General features: G+C 32.0%; 2 protein-coding genes across 2 annotated transcripts; one reads left to right on the top strand and one right to left on the bottom strand.

Moving 5' to 3' along the window:
* Positions 1–779: 779 nt before the first annotated feature.
* Positions 780–14,949, top strand: DZIP1 (DAZ interacting zinc finger protein 1). The gene is made up of 9 exons (XM_066282056.1): positions 780–955; positions 1,033–1,129; positions 11,658–11,981; positions 12,327–12,559; positions 12,612–13,708; positions 13,805–13,891; positions 13,945–14,113; positions 14,167–14,345; positions 14,401–14,949. The coding sequence occupies exons 3-9, from the start codon at positions 11,873–11,875 to the stop codon at positions 14,873–14,875; spliced, it is 2,349 nt and encodes a 782-aa protein (XP_066138153.1). The 5' UTR covers positions 780–955; positions 1,033–1,129; positions 11,658–11,872; the 3' UTR covers positions 14,876–14,949.
* Positions 14,950–16,060: 1,111 nt separating this feature from the next.
* Positions 16,061–23,182, bottom strand: LOC136339184 (uncharacterized). Its single transcript, XM_066282207.1, has 8 exons — positions 23,070–23,182; positions 20,334–20,584; positions 19,085–19,099; positions 18,617–18,861; positions 17,153–17,484; positions 16,863–17,097; positions 16,604–16,804; positions 16,061–16,550 (listed from the first exon to the last, which is right to left on the bottom strand). Exons 2-8 carry the CDS (start codon positions 20,576–20,578, stop codon positions 16,318–16,320), a joined length of 1,506 nt encoding a protein of 501 aa, XP_066138304.1. The 5' UTR covers positions 20,579–20,584; positions 23,070–23,182; the 3' UTR covers positions 16,061–16,317.
* Between the last annotated feature and the right edge of the window lie 744 nt (positions 23,183–23,926).

The following is a 23,926-nucleotide window of genomic DNA, read 5'->3' as shown; positions in this document are numbered from 1 at the left end:
GTGAGAAGGTACATAACATAACGTCATATTGTCTTCGGGCATTTTCTAATTTCTGGTACTCGCCATTGGATAATATGGTGCAAGAGGACCTTGACGGCCGTTCCGTTTAGTCTGCGGGGTTAATTACGACAATTAATTTTTTATTGCTAGCTACAATCTTACAGACTGACAACATCAGTAGATGGTTTTTTAGCTTTCGAGCTCACAGAAGGATTCTCAATAATTAGCTGAACATTTTGATAGCCATTTTAACTATATCCTGCATATCCTCTACGGTGATCTCTGGCCTGGCCAGCAATATACGTGTAATCGACGGGATCATTTGAGAGGTTTTGATTTTCTGAAAATAGCTACCGAAAGAACCTACCCTTCTATCACGGGAGGTTCGTTCGCAACAAGAATGAGTTTAGCGGATTGACCCACTAATAAAAACTCACTACGTGATTTGACATGTGCTGTATTATTTATTTTGTTTATATATCGTACGTTGTTTGTAGTTTATGTATAGTATCTATGTTTGTGTATGTTTGTATGAATTGATTTGGAATATTCTGCAGAACTGTATTAAAAAAAAAACAAACACATTAAAAAATACCGAGTGTGTTTTTTTACTTAATTATAAAGCGCCCGGAGGAGCAAACAACGAAAAGGTAAAAAGACCCTAGTTTATTTTTATTTATTTTTTATTTTTATTTTTCACCATCACTTTTTTTAAATTTAGGTCGAGACCATAGTTCCAGAATACAGACACGACTGCCGATCGGGTTAGTGTTCGGTGAACTTGTACGTGGCAACTACTAACGTTCAGATTTTGAATTTGGAAAGCAATCGTTCCGATTTCACCGTCAGGATTATTGTGCGGACAATTTGAATGGAATTAAAACATATCTTCTCGAACGTATGTTCGCGACAAAAATGAAATAAAAGAAAAATAGAGGAACATTAGAAAAGTAAAGTAAGTCACGTACCGGGGTATGAGCAGTCATAACTCTAAATATCTAAAAGTCGAAAAATGATTATTCTTTTTTTAAGAGCTAAGAAATTCAGATAGAAAAACAACTAAATTTGAAAATTAAACACTGCATCTTAGGAATGGGCAACAAAAAGGAAAAAACACCGGGGAAAAAACGTGAGTGAATAAATCGAACTGCGAATTTTTTTCATCTTTCTCCGCTTTTTTTATTTTGTTTATTTATTATTTTTTTCTTGTTTTGTTTTTTTAGTATTTTTTTCCTTCTTGTTTGTGTCTTTTCTTTCTTTCTCATTTTCCTTCTTTAATATGTTTTTTCCTTCTTTTTTGTGTCTTTTCTTTTTTTTCTTATTTTCCTTCTTTAATATGTTTTTTCCATCTTTTTTGTGTCTTTTCTTTTTTTTCTTATTTTCCTTCTTTAATATGTTTTTCCTTCTTTTTTGTGTCTTTTCTTTTTTTTCTTATTTTCCTTCTTTAATATGTTTTTTCCTTCTTTTTTGTGTCTTTTCTTTTTTTTCTTATTTTCCTTCTTTAATATGTTTTTTCCTTCTTTTTTGTGTCATTTCTTTTTTTTCTTATTTTCCTTCTTTAATATGTTTTTTCCTTCTTTTTTGTGTCTTTTCTTTTTTTTCTTATTTTCCTTCTTTAGTATTTTTTTCCTTCTTTTTTGCGTCTTTACTTTTTTTTCTTATTTTCCTTCTTTAATATGTTTTTTCCATCTTTTTTGTGTCTTTTCTTTTTTTCTTATTTTCCTTCTTTAATATGTTTTTTCCTTCTTTTTTGTGTCTTTTCTTTTTTTTCTTATTTTCCTTCTTTAATAAGTTTTTTCCTTCTTTTTTGTGTCTTTTCTTTTTTTTCTTATTTTCCTTCTTTAGTATGTTTTTCCTTCTTTTTTGTGTTTTTCTTTTTTTTCTTATTTTCCTTCTTTAGTATTTTTTTCCTTCTTTTTTGTGTCTTTTCTTTTTTTTCTTATTTTCCTTCTTTAGTATCTTTTTCCTTCTTTTTTGTGTTTTTCTTTTTTTTCTTATTTTCCTTCTTTAATATGTTTTTTCCTTCTTTTTTATGTCTTTTCTTTTTTTTCTTATTTTCCTTCTTTAATATGTTTTTTCCTTCTTTTCTGTGTCTTTTCTTTTTTTTCTTATTTTCCTTCTTTAGTATTTTTTTCCTTCTTGTTTGTGTCTTTTCTTTTTTTTGTTATTTTCCTTCTTTAGTATTTTTTTCCTTCTTTTTTGTGTCTTTTCTTTTTTTTCTTATTTTCCTTCTTTAGTATTTTTTTCCTTCTTTTTTGTGTCTTTTCTTTTTTTTCTTATTTTCCTTCTTTAGTATTTTTTTCCTTCTTTTTTGTGTCTTTTCTTTTTTTCTTATTTTCCTTCTTTAATATGTTTTTTCCTTCTTTTTTGTGTCTTTTCTTTTTTTTCTTATTTTCCTTCTTTAATATGTTTTTTCCTTCTTTTTTGTGTCTTTTCTTTTTTTTCTTATTTTCCTTCTTTAGTATGTTTTTCCTTCTTTTTTGTGTTTTTCTTTTTTTTCTTATTTTCCTTCTTTAGTATTTTTTTCCTTCTTTTTTGTGTCTTTTCTTTTTTTTCTTATTTTCCTTCTTTAGTATCTTTTTCCTTCTTTTTTGTGTTTTTCTTTTTTTTCTTATTTTCCTTCTTTAATATGTTTTTTCCTTCTTTTTTGTGTCTTTTCTTTTTTTCTTATTTTCCTTCTTTAGTATTTTTTTCCTTCTTTTTTGTGTCTTTTCTTTTTTTTGTTGTTTTCCTTCTTTAGTATGTTTTTCCTTCTTTTTTGTGTTTTTCTTTTTTTTCTTATTTTCCTTCTTTAATATGTTTTTTCCTTCTTTTTTGTGTCTTTTCTTTTTTTTGTTGTTTTCCTTCTTTAATATTTTTTTCCTTCTTTTTTGTGTCTTTTCTTTTTTTTGTTGTTTTCCTTCTTTAATATGTTTTTTCCTTCTTTTTTGTGTCTTTTCTTTTTTTTGTTATTTTCCTTCTTTAGTATTTTTTTCCTTCTTTTTTGTGTCTTTTCTTTTTTTTGTTATTTTCCTTCTTTAGTATTTTTTTCCTTCTTTTTTGTGTCTTTTCTTTTTTTTGTTATTTTCCTTCTTTAGTATTTTTTTCCTTCTTTTTTGTGTCTTTTCTTTTTTTTGTTATTTTCCTTCTTTAGTATTTTTTTCCTTCTTTTTTGTGTCTTTTCTTTTTTTTCTTATTTTCCTTCTTTAATATGTTTTTTCCTTCTTTTTTGTGTCTTTTCTTTTTTTCTTATTTTCCTTCTTTAATATGTTTTTTCCTTCTTTTTTGTGTCTTTTCTTTTTTTTCTTATTTTCCTTCTTTAGTATGTTTTTCCTTCTTTTTTGTGTTTTTCTTTTTTTTCTTATTTTCCTTCTTTAATATGTTTTTTCCTTCTTTTTTGTGTCTTTTCTTTTTTTTGTTGTTTTCCTTCTTTAATATTTTTTTCCTTCTTTTTTGTGTCTTTTCTTTTTTTTGTTGTTTTCCTTCTTTAATATGTTTTTTCCTTCTTTTTTGTGTCTTTTCTTTTTTTTGTTATTTTCCTTCTTTAGTATTTTTTTCCTTCTTTTTTGTGTCTTTTCTTTTTTTTGTTATTTTCCTTCTTTAGTATTTTTTTCCTTCTTTTTTGTGTCTTTTCTTTTTTTTGTTATTTTCCTTCTTTAGTATTTTTTTCCTTCTTTTTTGTGTCTTTTCTTTTTTTTCTTATTTTCCTTCTTTAGTATTTTTTTCCTTCTTTTTTGTGTCTTTTCTTTTTTTTCTTATTTTCCTTCTTTAGTATTTTTTTCCTTCTTTTTTGTGTCTTTTCTTTTTTTTCTTATTTTCCTTCTTTAATATGTTTTTTCCATCTTTTTTGTGTCTTTTCTTTTTTTTGTTATTTTCCTTCTTTAATATGTTTTTTCCTTCTTTTCTGTGTCTTTTCTTTTTTTTCTTATTTTCCTTCTTTAGTATTTTTTTCCTTCTTTTTTGTGTCTTTTCTTTTTTTTCTTATTTTCCTTCTTTAATATGTTTTTTCCATCTTTTTTGTGTCTTTTCTTTTTTTTGTTATTTTCCTTCTTTAATATGTTTTTTCCTTCTTTTTTGTGTCTTTTCTTTTTTTTCTTATTTTCCTTCTTTAGTATTTTTTTCCTTCTTTTTTGCGTCTTTTCTTTTTTTTCTTATTTTCCTTCTTTAATATGTTTTTTCCATCTTTTTTGTGTCTTTTCTTTTTTTCTTATTTTCCTTCTTTAATATGTTTTTTCCTTCTTTTTTGTGTCTTTTCTTTTTTTTCTTATTTTCCTTCTTTAATAAGTTTTTTCCTTCTTTTTTGTGTCTTTTCTTTTTTTTCTTATTTTCCTTCTTTAGTATGTTTTTCCTTCTTTTTTGTGTTTTTCTTTTTTTTCTTATTTTCCTTCTTTAGTATTTTTTTCCTTCTTTTTTGTGTCTTTTCTTTTTTTTCTTATTTTCCTTCTTTAGTATTTTTTTCCTTCTTTTTTGTGTCTTTTCTTTTTTTTCTTATTTTCCTTCTTTAGTATTTTTTTCCTTCTTTTTTGTGTCTTTTCTTTTTTTTCTTATTTTCCTTCTTTAATATGTTTTTTCCTTCTTTTTTGTGTCATTTCTTTTTTTTCTTATTTTCCTTCTTTAATATGTTTTTTCCTTCTTTTTTGTGTCTTTTCTTTTTTTTCTTATTTTCCTTCTTTAGTATTTTTTTCCTTCTTTTTTGCGTCTTTTCTTTTTTTTCTTATTTTCCTTCTTTAATATGTTTTTTCCATCTTTTTTGTGTCTTTTCTTTTTTTCTTATTTTCCTTCTTTAATATGTTTTTTCCTTCTTTTTTGTGTCTTTTCTTTTTTTTCTTATTTTCCTTCTTTAATAAGTTTTTTCCTTCTTTTTTGTGTCTTTTCTTTTTTTTCTTATTTTCCTTCTTTAGTATGTTTTTCCTTCTTTTTTGTGTTTTTCTTTTTTTTCTTATTTTCCTTCTTTAGTATTTTTTTCCTTCTTTTTTGTGTCTTTTCTTTTTTTTCTTATTTTCCTTCTTTAGTATCTTTTTCCTTCTTTTTTGTGTTTTTCTTTTTTTTCTTATTTTCCTTCTTTAATATGTTTTTTCCTTCTTTTTTATGTCTTTTCTTTTTTTTCTTATTTTCCTTCTTTAATATGTTTTTTCCTTCTTTTCTGTGTCTTTTCTTTTTTTTCTTATTTTCCTTCTTTAGTATTTTTTTCCTTCTTGTTTGTGTCTTTTCTTTTTTTTGTTATTTTCCTTCTTTAGTATTTTTTTCCTTCTTTTTTGTGTCTTTTCTTTTTTTTCTTATTTTCCTTCTTTAGTATTTTTTTCCTTCTTTTTTGTGTCTTTTCTTTTTTTTGTTGTTTTCCTTCTTTAATATGTTTTTTCCTTCTTTTTTGTGTCTTTTCTTTTTTTTCTTATTTTCCTTCTTTAATGTTTTTTCCTTCCTTTTTGTGTCTTTTCTTTTTTTTCTTATTTTCCTTCTTTAATATGTTTTTTCCTTCTTTTTTGTGTCTTTTCTTTTTTTCTTATTTTCCTTCTTTAGTATTTTTTTCCTTCTTTTTTGCGTCTTTTCTTTTTTTTCTTATTTTCCTTCTTTAATATGTTTTTTCCATCTTTTTTGTGTCTTTTCTTTTTTTCTTATTTTCCTTCTTTAATATGTTTTTTCCTTCTTTTTTGTGTCTTTTCTTTTTTTTCTTATTTTCCTTCTTTAATAAGTTTTTTCCTTCTTTTTTGTGTCTTTTCTTTTTTTTCTTATTTTCCTTCTTTAGTATCTTTTTCCTTCTTTTTTGTGTTTTTCTTTTTTTTCTTATTTTCCTTCTTTAATATGTTTTTTCCTTCTTTTTTATGTCTTTTCTTTTTTTTCTTATTTTCCTTCTTTAATATGTTTTTTCCTTCTTTTCTGTGTCTTTTCTTTTTTTTCTTATTTTCCTTCTTTAGTATTTTTTTCCTTCTTGTTTGTGTCTTTTCTTTTTTTTGTTATTTTCCTTCTTTAGTATTTTTTTCCTTCTTTTTTGTGTCTTTTCTTTTTTTTCTTATTTTCCTTCTTTAGTATTTTTTTCCTTCTTTTTTGTGTCTTTTCTTTTTTTTCTTATTTTCCTTCTTTAGTATTTTTTTCCTTCTTTTTTGTGTCTTTTCTTTTTTTCTTATTTTCCTTCTTTAATATGTTTTTTCCTTCTTTTTTGTGTCTTTTCTTTTTTTTCTTATTTTCCTTCTTTAATATGTTTTTTCCTTCTTTTTTGTGTCTTTTCTTTTTTTTCTTATTTTCCTTCTTTAGTATGTTTTTCCTTCTTTTTTGTGTTTTTCTTTTTTTTCTTATTTTCCTTCTTTAGTATTTTTTTCCTTCTTTTTTGTGTCTTTTCTTTTTTTTCTTATTTTCCTTCTTTAGTATCTTTTTCCTTCTTTTTTGTGTTTTTCTTTTTTTTCTTATTTTCCTTCTTTAATATGTTTTTTCCTTCTTTTTTGTGTCTTTTCTTTTTTTCTTATTTTCCTTCTTTAGTATTTTTTTCCTTCTTTTTTGTGTCTTTTCTTTTTTTTGTTGTTTTCCTTCTTTAGTATGTTTTTCCTTCTTTTTTGTGTTTTTCTTTTTTTTCTTATTTTCCTTCTTTAATATGTTTTTTCCTTCTTTTTTGTGTCTTTTCTTTTTTTTGTTGTTTTCCTTCTTTAATATTTTTTTCCTTCTTTTTTGTGTCTTTTCTTTTTTTTGTTGTTTTCCTTCTTTAATATGTTTTTTCCTTCTTTTTTGTGTCTTTTCTTTTTTTTGTTATTTTCCTTCTTTAGTATTTTTTTCCTTCTTTTTTGTGTCTTTTCTTTTTTTTGTTATTTTCCTTCTTTAGTATTTTTTTCCTTCTTTTTTGTGTCTTTTCTTTTTTTTGTTATTTTCCTTCTTTAGTATTTTTTTCCTTCTTTTTTGTGTCTTTTCTTTTTTTTGTTATTTTCCTTCTTTAGTATTTTTTTCCTTCTTTTTTGTGTCTTTTCTTTTTTTTCTTATTTTCCTTCTTTAATATGTTTTTTCCTTCTTTTTTGTGTCTTTTCTTTTTTTCTTATTTTCCTTCTTTAATATGTTTTTTCCTTCTTTTTTGTGTCTTTTCTTTTTTTTCTTATTTTCCTTCTTTAGTATGTTTTTCCTTCTTTTTTGTGTTTTTCTTTTTTTTCTTATTTTCCTTCTTTAATATGTTTTTTCCTTCTTTTTTGTGTCTTTTCTTTTTTTTGTTGTTTTCCTTCTTTAATATTTTTTTCCTTCTTTTTTGTGTCTTTTCTTTTTTTTGTTGTTTTCCTTCTTTAATATGTTTTTTCCTTCTTTTTTGTGTCTTTTCTTTTTTTTGTTATTTTCCTTCTTTAGTATTTTTTTCCTTCTTTTTTGTGTCTTTTCTTTTTTTTGTTATTTTCCTTCTTTAGTATTTTTTTCCTTCTTTTTTGTGTCTTTTCTTTTTTTTGTTATTTTCCTTCTTTAGTATTTTTTTCCTTCTTTTTTGTGTCTTTTCTTTTTTTTCTTATTTTCCTTCTTTAGTATTTTTTTCCTTCTTTTTTGTGTCTTTTCTTTTTTTTCTTATTTTCCTTCTTTAGTATTTTTTTCCTTCTTTTTTGTGTCTTTTCTTTTTTTTCTTATTTTCCTTCTTTAATATGTTTTTTCCATCTTTTTTGTGTCTTTTCTTTTTTTTGTTATTTTCCTTCTTTAATATGTTTTTTCCTTCTTTTCTGTGTCTTTTCTTTTTTTTCTTATTTTCCTTCTTTAGTATTTTTTTCCTTCTTTTTTGTGTCTTTTCTTTTTTTTCTTATTTTCCTTCTTTAATATGTTTTTTCCATCTTTTTTGTGTCTTTTCTTTTTTTTGTTATTTTCCTTCTTTAATATGTTTTTTCCTTCTTTTTTGTGTCTTTTCTTTTTTTTCTTATTTTCCTTCTTTAGTATTTTTTTCCTTCTTTTTTGCGTCTTTTCTTTTTTTTCTTATTTTCCTTCTTTAATATGTTTTTTCCATCTTTTTTGTGTCTTTTCTTTTTTTTCTTATTTTCCTTCTTTAGTATTTTTTTCCTTCTTTTTTGCGTCTTTTCTTTTTTTTCTTATTTTCCTTCTTTAATATGTTTTTTCCATCTTTTTTGTGTCTTTTCTTTTTTTCTTATTTTCCTTCTTTAATATGTTTTTTCCTTCTTTTTTGTGTCTTTTCTTTTTTTTCTTATTTTCCTTCTTTAATAAGTTTTTTCCTTCTTTTTTGTGTCTTTTCTTTTTTTTCTTATTTTCCTTCTTTAGTATGTTTTTCCTTCTTTTTTGTGTTTTTCTTTTTTTTCTTATTTTCCTTCTTTAGTATTTTTTTCCTTCTTTTTTGTGTCTTTTCTTTTTTTTCTTATTTTCCTTCTTTAGTATTTTTTTCCTTCTTTTTTGTGTCTTTTCTTTTTTTTCTTATTTTCCTTCTTTAGTATTTTTTTCCTTCTTTTTTGTGTCTTTTCTTTTTTTTCTTATTTTCCTTCTTTAGTATTTTTTTCCTTCTTTTTTGCGTCTTTTCTTTTTTTTCTTATTTTCCTTCTTTAATATGTTTTTTCCATCTTTTTTGTGTCTTTTCTTTTTTTCTTATTTTCCTTCTTTAATATGTTTTTTCCTTCTTTTTTGTGTCTTTTCTTTTTTTTCTTATTTTCCTTCTTTAATAAGTTTTTTCCTTCTTTTTTGTGTCTTTTCTTTTTTTTCTTATTTTCCTTCTTTAGTATGTTTTTCCTTCTTTTTTGTGTTTTTCTTTTTTTTCTTATTTTCCTTCTTTAGTATTTTTTTCCTTCTTTTTTGTGTCTTTTCTTTTTTTTCTTATTTTCCTTCTTTAGTATCTTTTTCCTTCTTTTTTGTGTTTTTCTTTTTTTTCTTATTTTCCTTCTTTAATATGTTTTTTCCTTCTTTTTTATGTCTTTTCTTTTTTTTCTTATTTTCCTTCTTTAATATGTTTTTTCCTTCTTTTCTGTGTCTTTTCTTTTTTTTCTTATTTTCCTTCTTTAGTATTTTTTTCCTTCTTGTTTGTGTCTTTTCTTTTTTTTGTTATTTTCCTTCTTTAGTATTTTTTTCCTTCTTTTTTGTGTCTTTTCTTTTTTTTCTTATTTTCCTTCTTTAGTATTTTTTTCCTTCTTTTTTGTGTCTTTTCTTTTTTTTGTTGTTTTCCTTCTTTAATATGTTTTTTCCTTCTTTTTTGTGTCTTTTCTTTTTTTTCTTATTTTCCTTCTTTAATGTTTTTTCCTTCCTTTTTGTGTCTTTTCTTTTTTTTCTTATTTTCCTTCTTTAATATGTTTTTTCCTTCTTTTTTGTGTCTTTTCTTTTTTTCTTATTTTCCTTCTTTAGTATTTTTTTCCTTCTTTTTTGCGTCTTTTCTTTTTTTTCTTATTTTCCTTCTTTAATATGTTTTTTCCATCTTTTTTGTGTCTTTTCTTTTTTTCTTATTTTCCTTCTTTAATATGTTTTTTCCTTCTTTTTTGTGTCTTTTCTTTTTTTTCTTATTTTCCTTCTTTAATAAGTTTTTTCCTTCTTTTTTGTGTCTTTTCTTTTTTTTCTTATTTTCCTTCTTTAGTATGTTTTTCCTTCTTTTTTGTGTTTTTCTTTTTTTTCTTATTTTCCTTCTTTAGTATTTTTTTCCTTCTTTTTTGTGTCTTTTCTTTTTTTTCTTATTTTCCTTCTTTAGTATCTTTTTCCTTCTTTTTTGTGTTTTTCTTTTTTTTCTTATTTTCCTTCTTTAATATGTTTTTTCCTTCTTTTTTATGTCTTTTCTTTTTTTTCTTATTTTCCTTCTTTAATATGTTTTTTCCTTCTTTTCTGTGTCTTTTCTTTTTTTTCTTATTTTCCTTCTTTAGTATTTTTTTCCTTCTTGTTTGTGTCTTTTCTTTTTTTTGTTATTTTCCTTCTTTAGTATTTTTTTCCTTCTTTTTTGTGTCTTTTCTTTTTTTTCTTATTTTCCTTCTTTAATATGTTTTTTCCTTCTTTTCTGTGTCTTCTTTTTTTTCTTATTTTCCTTCTTTAGTATTTTTTTCCTTCTTGTTTGTGTCTTTTCTTTTTTTTGTTATTTTCCTTCTTTAGTATTTTTTTCCTTCTTGTTTGTGTCTTTTCTTTTTTTTGTTATTTTCCTTCTTTAGTATTTTTTTCCTTCTTTTTTGTGTCTTTTCTTTTTTTTCTTATTTTCCTTCTTTAGTATGTTTTTCCTTCTTTTTTGTGTTTTTCTTTTTTTTCTTATTTTCCTTCTTTAGTATTTTTTTCCTTCTTTTTTGTGTCTTTTCTTTTTTTTCTTATTTTCCTTCTTTAGTATGTTTTTCCTTCTTTTTTGTGTTTTTCTTTTTTTTCTTATTTTCCTTCTTTAGTATTTTTTTCCTTCTTTTTTGTGTCTTTTCTTTTTTTTCTTATTTTCCTTCTTTAGTATCTTTTTCCTTCTTTTTTGTGTTTTTCTTTTTTTTCTTATTTTCCTTCTTTAATATGTTTTTTCCTTCTTTTTTATGTCTTTTCTTTTTTTTCTTATTTTCCTTCTTTAATATGTTTTTTCCTTCTTTTTTGTGTCTTTTCTTTTTTTCTTATTTTCCTTCTTTAGTATTTTTTTCCTTCTTTTTTGTGTCTTTTCTTTTTTTTGTTGTTTTCCTTCTTTAATATTTTTTTCCTTCTTTTTTGTGTCTTTTCTTTTTTTTGTTGTTTTCCTTCTTTAATATGTTTTTTCCTTCTTTTTTGTGTCTTTTCTTTTTTTTGTTATTTTCCTTCTTTAGTATTTTTTTCCTTCTTTTTTGTGTCTTTTCTTTTTTTTGTTATTTTCCTTCTTTAGTATTTTTTTCCTTCTTTTTTGTGTCTTTTCTTTTTTTTCTTATTTTCCTTCTTTAGTATTTTTTTCCTTCTTTTTTGTGTCTTTTCTTTTTTTTGTTGTTTTCCTTCTTTAATATGTTTTTTCCTTCTTTTTTGTGTCTTTTCTTTTTTTTCTTATTTTCCTTCTTTAATGTTTTTTCCTTCCTTTTTGTGTCTTTTCTTTTTTTTCTTATTTTCCTTCTTTAATATGTTTTTTCCTTCTTTTTTGTGTCTTTTCTTTTTTTCTTATTTTCCTTCTTTAGTATTTTTTCCTTCTTTTTTGTGTCTTTTCTTTTTTTTCTTATTTTCCTTCTTTAGTATTTTTTTCCTTCTTTCTTGTGTCTTTTCTTTTTTTTCTTATTTTCCTTCTTTAATATGTTTTTCCTTCTTTTTTGTGTCTTTTCTTTTTTTTCTTATTTTCCTTCTTTAATATGTTTTTTCCTTCTTTTTTGTGTCTTTTCTTTTTTTTGTTATTTTCTTTCTTTAGTATTTTTTTTCCTACTTTTTTGTATCTTTTCTAGTGTTGTATTATTAGTATGTCAATATGCTAAACACATTGTTTTTGAGAGGGAATCTCCTGTAATAGAAAGGTAGGTTCTTTTGCTAGCCATTTTCAGATATTCTAACACCCTCAAATAATCCTGTCGATTATATAGAAATATATAGAAAGTACATAGAAATAAGTTTATGATAGAGTTATCATCCCTGTTTAGATAATAAAATTCTATTTCTCAATTCCCTGAAGAAATAAACAAAGAAAAATTTAGAAATCTTGAACGAATTTATAGATTAAATTTTTTTTTAATGGAACACCTAGATTATCGTTTACGATTGATTTTATTCGATATTATTCGGGTTTCTCCGTGTTAAAGGAAGATAAACTGTTTGAATACCCCACCTAAATAATTGATCTTCTTTTTTAGCTCCACGTTACAGAGAGAGACACATACATAAATGAACTAATTTGCCAATAAAATATCAAATTGCTCTAGATAGTTGACACTTGACAATGTGGTAAACAATCACAACAAACAACCACAACAAACTGACATTAATTTAATAAAAAAGGGAAAAATAATAATAAAAACGTTCTGAAAGATAACAAAATTATTCCAGTACGGAGTAAAAATCGGATAATATGTGGAACGAAGATTATCAATGGCATTATGATTATGTTAGACTAGCTTGGGACACAGGGTTTTCATTTGAGAAATGCAAATCTCCTCATTTGGATAAAAATAAAATATGTAAGTTATATAGTTTATGAGTGGTGCCGAACCATTGCAGGACCCTTATTACTAAGACATTTGTCCTGTTTGTTCTTTCCATTTTTTTATATTTAAAATCAGTTTATTCTCAATTTAATTCCTTTAATTTCAATTGTCCTGATATTTCTATGGCAGACACTCGTAATCTTATTAATTTCATTTACTATGAACTAACTTTTGCACTACTTTAAATAAAAGGTCAAATAATTTTACCTTAAATTAGTAATAAGTTAAAACATTCTTATTTTAAGCTTTCTCGAGGCTGCTTCAAACCATTTTACAATCCTGACATTAAATAGGTTCTCCATTATTAGAAACTTCTAGGTGTTGTTGATGTAGACAAGATAGTAAAAGAACGTGATGTGGCATCAGTGGATCGATTTATCTCCACAGTAGTGCAGTATATATTAGATGAAGAGCAAGCACAAGTATTAGATAATAATTTTGTTAAAACATTCCGGATGAGCCAACTGGCTGTTGAATACCTTCTATTTTGCAAAAAGTACTTGGATAACACAGTAGTTTTGCTTAAGAAAGAGGTGGCAAGAAATAAAGATGTAAATATGTGTGATGACACCAATGAGAATTTCTGCAATGTTAAATTTTTAGGAGAACAAAGAACTTAAACGTTTAAACGCCGATTTGCAGTCGTATGTAGAAACCTTAACAAGGCAACAATTTTTAACTACTTTCAAATGCCCCACTTGCCTTAAAGCTTTTTCTTCTGAAGAGTATCTAAATGCACACATTAAAAGGAGACATATTGATGCAGCAAATAATTACTCTGAGACTGACAGGCTTAATACAGAAATTAAAGAACTGAAAGAAAGACTGAACAATACTGAAAGGTTGTTGCAGAACAAGAAAGAGGGGAATCATGAGGAAAAGAATGAATGGGAAGTTAATGGGGATAATAATAATAAATCCAAATTGATTGAGATTGTGGAGAAGTTTGAGGCATTTAGAAACGAAGTGAATTCTGAACTTCAAGAATTAAGAATTTCAAAGTCATTTTATGATGAGAATTATGGCAAGCTTTTTGATAAAGTGATGCAAATAAAGGAGAATATAGACCCAATAGTTAATATTGAAAAAGCTGAAACCACAACACAAACTGATAAAATTTTGCAAATTGACACAATTCATAACAAAAATGTCACTGAAATCCAAGATACTGGATCCACAGAAACTCCAAAACCATTGACCCCAAAAGAGTCACTAGAGACAAGAATTTCAGCTACGTTGACAGGAATTGAGATGCAAATGCAGAATTTTTGGACTAAACTGAATGATATTGAACAAAATAAAACTGCAGTAGTTGCTTCTTTAACTGATATTGGTGCTAGAGATACAAAGGAACGACCTAAAGCCAAGCCTAGAAGTAGACTTACTCTGCCAACTGAAATTATTGGACAGGAACACCATAATAAAAATAAATTGAAGGAAGCTATTGAGCAGTTGCAGAGACAAGAAGTTGAAAATAATGAGATGAGGAAAAAGAGTGAAGCTCTTGAGCGAACTAGTGCATCTGTTAAAGGAATAGTTATGGCTGAGGAAGATTTAATAGGACAGACTGAGACAGGCAAAAGCAGTAGCAAAGATGACAGTGATTTAGAGTCAACTTTATCAGAGTCTGAAGTTTTTGATGAGAAAATAATTCGAAAGTCAACGGAAGCTAGTCCGGTCAAGAAATTAATTAATAATCGGTGAGGTGCAGGTGCCTATAATTTGTCTAATTGATCGTTTCGAATATTTTTTGTAATATTTTCTTTGCGCATCTTCAAAAAGTATTTATTTTGTAGGCAAAACAATGCAGTTCTGATGACCACTGAACCTAAGGAAAATACCACTCAGAAAAGAAAAATTGCAACTCTTGAAAGCCACTCCATGTAAGATTATTTTTATAGTTGTTTAACATATATTACATGACTTCGAATCATAGAATTAAAAAAACAGAGTCTCTGAAATCATCAATTGATGTGAATGCTGAGGCACTTATCGCTAGTCGTTTGCAGGAGCTTGGAATATCGGAAGACTGGACCCGACTTCCAGAAAAGTCTTTCGATAAAGCTTGGGAAATAATAAATCATCAAGTAACACTTACAAAAAAAGTATATTTCTCGCGTATTATTATTTGTTCTTAAGAGATAACACCCTGTTCTAGACACACCCAAATATAAGCAGTATTAAAAAGAGACTAATAGGGAAAATCGAAAAGTTGTGTAAAAACGGCGAATGCAAAACAAAATTAGAAGCCGAAGTACACTCTCCTGCCAAGTTGGATAAATTGAAAAACACTGCCAGTGTGTCTTATAGGCCTAAGTCTAGTCGGACTTACAAACGGTAAAACACTAAATATTTTTTTTGTCATTCACAGCAGTAAATGTGTATATTTTAGCTTAACCAAAAGGGAAAACTTGAAAATCAGAAACCGCGAACTCTTCGAATCCGATACTGAAAGTGACGAACATCTTGAACAAACTAAAACATTCAAGAACACGACAAATCCTCTGTTGCACTACTCTGAAGTCATCGAAGAAATAAAATCTCTCCCCAAACCAAAACCCCAGACAGATTCTTCAGATGACATAAACAATAAGGAGGCTCAAAAAGGGGTGTTAAAAAACTACCCCTCATTCGGTTCCTTGTCCAAGAAAAAGGTGCTGTTCGACCTGGAGAGCGAGTCTCCTAAAAGAAACACAGAAGCAGCTCTGAAGACTGGAGGAAGTACCACGAGCATCGCAAGTTCAATTTTAGAAGATAAAATTGATATTGACAAGAGGGACAAAGATGCCGAAGATGCGATTAAAGTCATAGACAAGGAGTTTGAAGATTTATCTGATTTTAATCTCAGCGATTTGGAAACGAATTAGTCATGTCGTCGTATGGTTATTTTACGTTTTAATTTATTGTAATTGTTGTAATATATGTACCATCTTTCGTTAAATTTTCTACCGAAGTGTCTCATTATGCCATCGCTTGCGAGGTCATTTTGTTTTCTCCCGACCGGTGGCGCCGCCTAAACATCACGTACAGAACTAGCTGTTAGAACTTCTTCTATTACATAGTCCTCAATTTGACTACTCACCCCTAGATAGCACCACCATCGTGTCAACCAATCCGCAATGGAAACGAGTTTTTTTACCCGACCGCTGCAGGTAGTTAATTTTTTCTTTTGTGCCAGGACTTTTTGTCACACACAAGCAAAAAACTGTTGTTCCAGTATAGTCGAGAACGCCAGTTCCAAAATGAAGTAATTAACCCGGCTGCAGCTGAACGACGTCGTTTATTTTAATTTCGAAATCTGAGCAACTGAATTTTGGTTTGTCGCCGTTTTTACAATTTCTACCACAAACGAATCTTCAACAAACCAGCGGCGCACATGACAATTTTAAGTCGACGATTAAATGTGACTTGTGATGCTTCGGTTTCAGCGTAATCGGGCTCCGCAGTGGCCGCACAATACAGTTTCAACGTGCCGCAGTCAAAACTCGAAACGGACTTCTTCAATTTTTTACCTCAAAAATTTCCACGGTAATATTTTCGGACCCAAAAGTTGAATTTGTTTAATTTGAGTCTTGACCGCAGCACGTGAAACCTGTGTCCTGCTGCGGAACGCGTGCGCACTGAAACTGGACGACTCAGTTTCCTAATTTTTTTTCTTTTTTTACGCAAAATGGCGACGTACGCTACTGATTTCACGAATACCTATAATTTTGGGGCGAAGTGCATGATATGAAATTATTTTTTTGCGGAAAACTTTATACCTAAAAAAAAAACTTACTGATCAATTTTTTCGTCGTGAAGACAGTGGCGTCCTTAACAATTTCATTTGCGCAATTGCTTAATATTATTATAGGAGTATGGGTTTCGTTTTTGCAGAAGACTTTTTTCGTAGATTGGCGAATCAGAGGGGCCAATGCCATGACATTGGCATGTGAATATCGGCATACACAGAATCTCAGGCCAGGCATTGTTGTCGGCGTTGGGGTTGTTAGCGTAAATCCGACGGCTGTACGCAAATACATAGCTCTGCCATATAAATATGCTCCAATATATAACTTTTTTCTTTTTATTAGTTTTAAACCTAGCCTAATTTAAAAAAATCCATTTCTTGCCAGAGAACATTGCCTATATCATGCTAATACAATATTCTCTTATTACTTTCAATTAGAACTACAAAACTGGCTGGATCCGTTTCACATTCAGCCTAGTGCTGCTTACTTAACGCTTACCGAAATCACACTGAAACGAACAATTAAAAACTACTTGTTTAATCTTGAGCTTCATGGCGTTTCTTTCTATGTTACCACTGTTACGATTGTTTCTTTTCCGACTTCTCCTTTATCTCCTCCTCTTCTTTGGTGCCTGCTACCGCTGTCGCTTGAGGACTCGATACCGCTAAGCCCCCTTTCCCAACAATAGCTGTCGCCCGAGGGGCTGATCCAGCCACGCCACCAGCTCCTGCAATGGCTGTAGCCCGAGGTCCCGCCTGGGCCATTGTTGGTTCGGTTTCTTTTTTCGGCTTTTCTGGTTCAGCTGTAGTACCTAAAAAAACGCATTTGGAGCTCCAACTTCATCTACACCAGATGACGTCTTACTGGTCACGGACTCTGCGGCCTTAAGGCTGCCTTGTCGTTGATCGTTGTTGGTCGAGGCGTCAAATGAGGCGTCTACCACTACAGCATCATTTTCCACATCGTCTTTAAACTGGTAGAAATCTTGGTTGATATTTGGCGAGAATCGGAATTGTCCCAGCGCGTTGGTGCTGATGCCGTCACTGGAGGAGCGTACTCCAAGGCCTTAATTACATTACAGGTCGTTTATTTTCGTTCTCGTTAGTTCCTAGGGGAATTTTACCTGATGGGATTTGCTGGTCGAGCCCCGAAGGAAATACGTTAATCGATTTTTGAGGTTCGACGTAATAAAATTGCGGCGTCGGAGGGAAGTTTAGGTGATCTGGCGGAGCCCCAGTCCTGGTATATTGGGAGGCAGTTCTGATTGCACCGTCAGGCGTTGCTTCATTGGCTTGGTTTGGAAGTTCTTGATTATCATTCAGAAAAGAGTTGCGCAAGAGCAAATCTGGAACCGACCCCTAAAACATAACACTCTTATTAACCGTTCTTCGTCAACAGGCGATGTTAACTGACGCTTGCAGGTGAATGCCCCAAATCTTGCACGTATTGAGGGGGCTCCCTAGAGAAGGGTTGCAAAAACTTTTGAGGGATGAGTTGGTGCTGTTGCACGTTAGTGTATCTGACACCACCCAGGGGGAGTTCTTGTTTCTCTTCGTACGGGTAATTAAAGAGGTTGTTTCCATTTAAAAAGAAGAAACGCTGGCCAGGACGTAAATTGACACTTTCCGGGGTCAGGCTGGGAAGTTGTCCTTGGGCGGTTTTCGTATCCGGTGCAGTGGCCTCGGTGAAGGTCTCAAGTTTCTCTGGTTTAATTTTAGGGTCTTTGGGCTGCCCTATCAGGATACCTAGCAATGACGTAATATAATGTTTTCGAGCTGATTTACTATCGGAGATAACTTTTCTGCATGTACATATACTGAGAACGATTTTTCTTGTATGATTGTTATGTCCGAAACTTCGTCCAATTACGTGAGGAGCAACTTAAGTTCACGGGCTCAGAAACGCTCTCTCGTGCAAGAACACCCCACTCCCGATACTCGACTATCTAACTACAGCCAAGGGTTGTTGGTAAAAAGTAATTATTTACCTACTAAGTTATACCGATAAAAACTAGGAATGATGAGAAAAAGCCAGGCACGTGCCAAATTCGAGGGGAGAGCTGCTAGCTGAGTCAGACCCTGAAAAGGGGTGATTGGGCTAATACTCGGGTTTCAGATTTAAAGACAAATATTCCAATCGCGTTTCACGCACTTTCAGGAAATTCCTATGGGCAGTTTTTTCCGCAAAGTAAGGCGAAATACCAACGCAATGAATTTATCAATTATAATCAAGTTACGCACATTGAATGCAGATTTCTTGCACGAAAATGACGTGTCATCGTACCTATGTATGCAGCACGCAACCGGAATTCAAAAGACCATCATCGTCGCTGTTTCTTAGTTTTGTTTGACAGTGACCTCTTTCTCAATTAGAATTACAATTAGACTAATTATTATGAACAAGGAATGAATGCTATGTAAATTCGCTCTTTCAGGAATTACACTGCAATTATATAGGGAATGGATTTGATTTGCGTTTTTCTAGTGAAGCTCATGGTCACCGCAATGAAATTATCCTAAAGGTTTAATTTAATTGTGGGGATTGACTTACGTCCATTTCCTATGAGGTTAGCAGTGTCTTGGATCTCCTTCGATATTGCGTTTGAAAAAAAAAATATATTTTTTTTTGATAATGATTATTCCATGGAATCACAATACAACGCAACGCCGATGGTCAGTGAACCATCGACAAAGCGAGAGACTTACACTTTTTATTCCGTAGAAAGTGGTACCGCGGTACCTATTTATCGAAACAAACTGGTGTTTGTGCTACCCCGGTTTTCGAATAACCTTCATACGCAACTGCTCAAGGTTTTCAAAATATTCTCGTAGTCACCATTTTTACATAATAATTCTTAAAACAATAACAATCATTTACCTGTTTTTAACGGAGGAACTTTAGCAGGATTAGTGGGCACCTCCTCTGCATCTTTTTCGATTGCCGGCACGTGAACCGGCTTGGGGTAACCGGCGACAGGGAAAAGCCCTTGAGGGTTGCTCCTAAACACCACGTTGGGCCCCGGGCCTTGAGGAATGAGAAAGTTTCCCGGCGGATTTCCAGGGTTGATCAAGATTGGCTGGCCTTGCCCTCCGGGGCCGTAGAGCACTATTTGCGGCTGCAGTCTAAAACCAACAGAAAAATTATTTCGAGGTAACGAGCGGAGCGAACCCGAATAAATATTCTCGTTTGAACGTTTAAACTAAATATCTCGAAAACTCTCAGAGTTGGAGACAAAACAGGTGTAGCTTGGACGTCCTGCATACGTTGAAAATTTTGCGTATAAGAGAAATTTCGCCCAATTACAGTATTTGCGTAGAATGAATTTCTGGAAGAAGGTTGGGCTACCGGGCGAGGAGTACCCTGTGTAAGTTCGTATAGTTCATTACATCTTCAACACGGAGGAGATCAAAGCGGCAGTATGCGTTACCCAACGCGTGGTCAGCCGTTAATTGGTCGCCACCTGTAGGTGGCAAATCATTTTACAGGGTTGCAACCACTTTCGTTTTCGCTGCCTTTGCACGTACGTACTTATTTATTGTTGTACGCTATTTGTTGATGTCCTCATACATTTCAACTTTCATAGCGTTGAATTATTTTAGTAATAAGCTCACATATAGTCTCATGACATTTTAAGAGAGGCTAAGTGCGGTTCTGTTCAACAGTATTGCTGCGACTGGTGCGTGCGTTTGTTTCGATCGCGTCCATCTTAAAAATAGACTCTAGGTGAGCAGATGTGACGAGGATGACGTCGCGTATCGCCAAGTGGGACACGGTCGTTTTTTTAACTATCAGATGCTAGCAAAATTAAAAAAAAAAATCTGATAATGTCTAGAGACTAATGCCTTTCAGGTCAAAATGCACTTCAGCAGTGGGCTCTCCGTTTGCATGTCTTTCTGCAATTTAATCAAAGAAAGAGAAAAAAAGCAGAATTGAAGAAATACGATTTTTTCCATTTTTTTCAATTTTTCGAAATAATAAAAGGCGAAATACTTCTTACATAAAGGTACAACTTTTTCTCGCTTTGACCAACTTTCCATGCCTAATGGTTTTGGATATACTCTGCAGAAACCTGTGCAAACCCTTTCAACATAAAAGAAAATTCAATAATGCGTTTAAAACAGATGTAGAAACGGAGAGCTTACAGAAGACCGTGACAAGGCGATGCGGGATTTAAACCGGTTTAAAAAATGGTCCTGAAAACCCATTTGAACGGGCTCTTTAGCGTTTGTAATGGTCTCGTGGTGGTACTCGCTTGCACTATTTGATCCTTAAATTTTGTCTACAGTCCATTATGAACCTTAAAATTGTTACTTGGCCGTATCGCCTATTGAGAACAAGCGCTTTTCAAGCCATGTTGCAATTACTTTTTTACTAAACGTTTTTAATCTTGACCACTGAAAGTGAACCTAAAGTGAAGGGTAGTGCTTTTGGAACTCGTTTAACACGCTGACAATGAGCGCGATCTTTACAAGATAATTTCCATTATTGTCCAGTTTCTAGGTCACAAAAAACCTCACTTAACACAACCTTAATTAAAGGTTCGCCAAGTTTACACGTCGAAACCATCAATCAAGAGACCTCCGTAGGTACAAACCTGTGCGCTCCCTGGGGCTGAAGGTAGGTCAGTCCATATATTTCGGGGGAGTATTGCTGCTCCCCCGCGAACTGCCTCAATTCCTGCAGAGGCTCGTTCTTGGGTAAGTCCACGGGCGTAAGGAGGTAAACTTTAGTGTTCAGCCCCTCCTGGGGTTTAATGTCAGCTTTGGCTTCTCCTGCTGGCGGTTGCTCTGCAGCCGAGAGGGCCAGGAGCAGGATTGCTGATAGCAGTTTGACAACCATGACTTTCTAGGGGCAGAAAATAACGTTATAAGAGAACTAGCGGCGTAACGAACCGTTTCGGTGTTTGGGAGTTCGGTCGGTTTCACATGTGCAGCTAAGCTGCGACAATTGGATACACTCAGGTGATTTATGGTAATTTGCGTTGATTGCCATTGAACGATCATTAGTAATTGGGCATGAAATCGTACACTAAACACATGCCGGTGTAATGGATAAATTTTGGATGGTAAATTATCCTCCGATTCGTCGGAGGTGGCAAGGCCGCGCATCAAGGCAAATATCTCGTATCACGCGGATGGGAACCCTACGGGTTCTCCAAGTTTGTGGAACGTCTCGTGGGTCGGAGGGGCTAAAGAACATTTTTACGGACATTGAGAAAGCTCCGCAGTAAGCACATTTCCATTTGTGCACGTGAGGCACTTGGGTCTAGAGACGAAATGATTTTCGGGAGACCTTTCCCAACGCTGTCAAGACTCTTCAGTACGCGGTTACCACTACATTGAACAGAAATGGGCGCAAACGTGCAAAAATACCGCTTATCAGTCGTGCAGGTTCGTGGGGACCTAATTAATGTGTTGATCAATATTATAGCATTATTATTGACCGTTACGTAAATCGTACGAATACTGAACTTTATGAGTAAAAGACGGCAATCGAATGTACAACTAAATTGGCCCAAAAATTCGTTTATTGGTTAACAATGGAAGGAAGAATTTTTGTGACACAATCGCTTGCCGTTGAATCGTGGTTTGTGTAATCCGACGAATGAATTTGTATACATATGTATAATCGGTAGAATTTCACTTAAAACTAGTAAAAAAGCTGTAATTACAGGACGAGTATGTGCTTTGAAGACCCAATTACAGGGCAATTCTGTAAATATGGGCGTAGCAGACGTTTCCTGGTTGAAACCTCTTTCGGAGTCAACTAATGCTGTTTTGTATAAAATGATCACCCGTTGAACATTAGGGCCGCCGTTGAGCGTCAAGTAGAAGAGCGCGACTGTTGATAGAGCCTCAATCCCCTGTTGAACTGCGGCCGAGCGCAAACTCTCCCAAGTTATTTTTCGTTAAATGTTAAATAAATTAAACATTCCAACGTCGCCCTTTCTTGCAGGTTTTCGCAACTCTCACCACGACCGTCGAATTGGTTGGATTAAAGAAAAAATCTCCTTAAGATATCGACTCTTTCTTATGCGCCGTTTTGCCTCTCGTATGTCCTCCCGAGTGGTCAGCGAGCACCTGTTGCTAAAATACGTTTATGCAAATGATCGTTGTCCTAAGTAATTTGCCCTCGAATTCCAGTCATTCGGAAACGCAGATTGCTTTGTAATGTTATTATTACGCAAAGTTATTAGTATTCAATATTTTTGTGCGCGAAACCACCGACGATTAAGTCCCACTGAAAAATGACCACCCCAGTGGTCCATCTAGACAAAACCCGAAGGAGGACAACGTCCCATGGGGTGGAGAGAAGCTGGTCGATAATGTTGCCAGCGCATCGACCTAGCAGCCCCTAATTAGTTTCATTCTATCGATTCAGGCTTCGCGATTTGTAGTTTTTCGTTTCAGTCGCGGCTGCTGAAACTTCAAATTGAAAACAAAAAAAACGCATCAGTCGGTTAACTTTTTCTTCAGGAATTGCAATTCCTGAAATTCCCTCGACAGTTCTCTTCTCCCGCATTTGGTATCGCAAATAGGTGTCACGTGGGCAACGAGATGCGTAATTCGTGAGATACGGCGCATTCTCACGCTATTAGCCATCACAATTATCTTTAACTAAATATTGATCATTTCGAGTAAATATTATACCCTTGAGCTAGCCTACGACTCTCGTGAGCTCCAACTAATTTCCTAGAAAATATTTCCAAAGCAAAACCGCTCTTTAGCCTGCCCAACCATCTCTACTTTGACCACTTTCTGGGGTTAATCTCCCAAAATAGATCGTTCGTCCCTAACGCTGAAATCGCCCGACCGATTCCACCCTTTTTGACGTGGCTTTCGTGCCCCCTTAGGATTCGAAAGCCTTTCAAAGTTTTACAGGGATCACCTTAAAAAGGGGTAGGTAGAATTTCGAGACGTGGAGAGGGTGAGGGGGTTGATTTTGCGTTCTCCCTCCTCCAATCGACGTATTTTCAATCTACACTCAGTTTTCTTCACGGAAAGAAGCAAATGCAGGCGGGGGTATGAACTGTTTCGGTGCAAATATCGTTAGTACTCTGAAAGAGTTCGAAAATCTCAAAAATTTCTGCAAAGGAGCCCTGAACTCGTTCCCTTTTCTACGTTACACCCTTTTCAGTTTTGTACCAGAATTTTCGCAACCACGACCCATCACCGGTAAAATTTGACAAAAGTTTCATGCTTCTAACGGTAATTGATGCTTTGCAAAGTGCGAAAGACAAAATCATAACAAACACTACAACCACATACAATCTTCCTGCCTCTTCAGTCCAGACACCCAACCAAATTACCATAACGAAGAAGGTACTTACCCAGGCAAGGTCTTCAGCTCTTTAGCTTTGTTTTGATTAGTTACCGCAGCACAACTACTTTGCTGTAACGACTTCAATCATAGGACCATCGACCTCTCTTATACGCGACGGAAGGTGGGGCCCACCCATGCTAACATTGGCCAATTTTTATTTTTATTATTTGCCCAGATTCCATCAACCATCAACAAGTTAAATTAGATTACACATATTCGGTTTATTGTATTTTTGAGGGTTGGTCCCTGCCCAAATGCCATTATTGGCCAACGTTTTTCCATTAAGGATTAGGTGGGGCATTACGTGGAACGTCCGCGGTAGTGCGTGATGATGGTTTTTTTGAGCATATTCTGAGCAACCGATAGAGAACTCTGCCGAGTGCACCCGAGAACTCGGTGCTGTTTTGTGAGTTGCATGAGTGATACGGTATTATTAACAACAATAAAATGCTAAATAGCAATATTTTTTTCTTGTTCCGTTGATAGCTCACACGCACCTCGATTTAAAGTCCTTTCGTGATCGAATATAGCGATCACAACCGTGATTGCTATTCCGGAAGGAAAGTTAACTCATATATCTCTATTTGAAAGGAAAAAAAATCACTTTTGGTCAAATTCATGATATAGAGAGTTGGAGCCAACCGACAGGTCATCATCGGCGTGATCAATCAGACGATAAGCCACGATTGAATACAATCGGCGCAGGACACAATGGACGATCGACCAACTGCTTAAGAGTCGTCTTAATTGCATTTTGCACAATATACCACTGGGTTAAGTGTGGGTTGGTTTTCGAAAGCTTCTATGGGTCTCGTTTCTTCAGCCCGACGAGCTCAGATCATACCTACGAACAATCGATTGCGT

This window comes from Euwallacea fornicatus, chromosome 5 (assembly GCF_040115645.1).
Source record: "Euwallacea fornicatus isolate EFF26 chromosome 5, ASM4011564v1, whole genome shotgun sequence".
NCBI lineage: Eukaryota > Metazoa > Arthropoda > Insecta > Coleoptera > Curculionidae > Euwallacea > Euwallacea fornicatus.
This window is presented reverse-complemented; position numbering and strand designations above follow the sequence as displayed.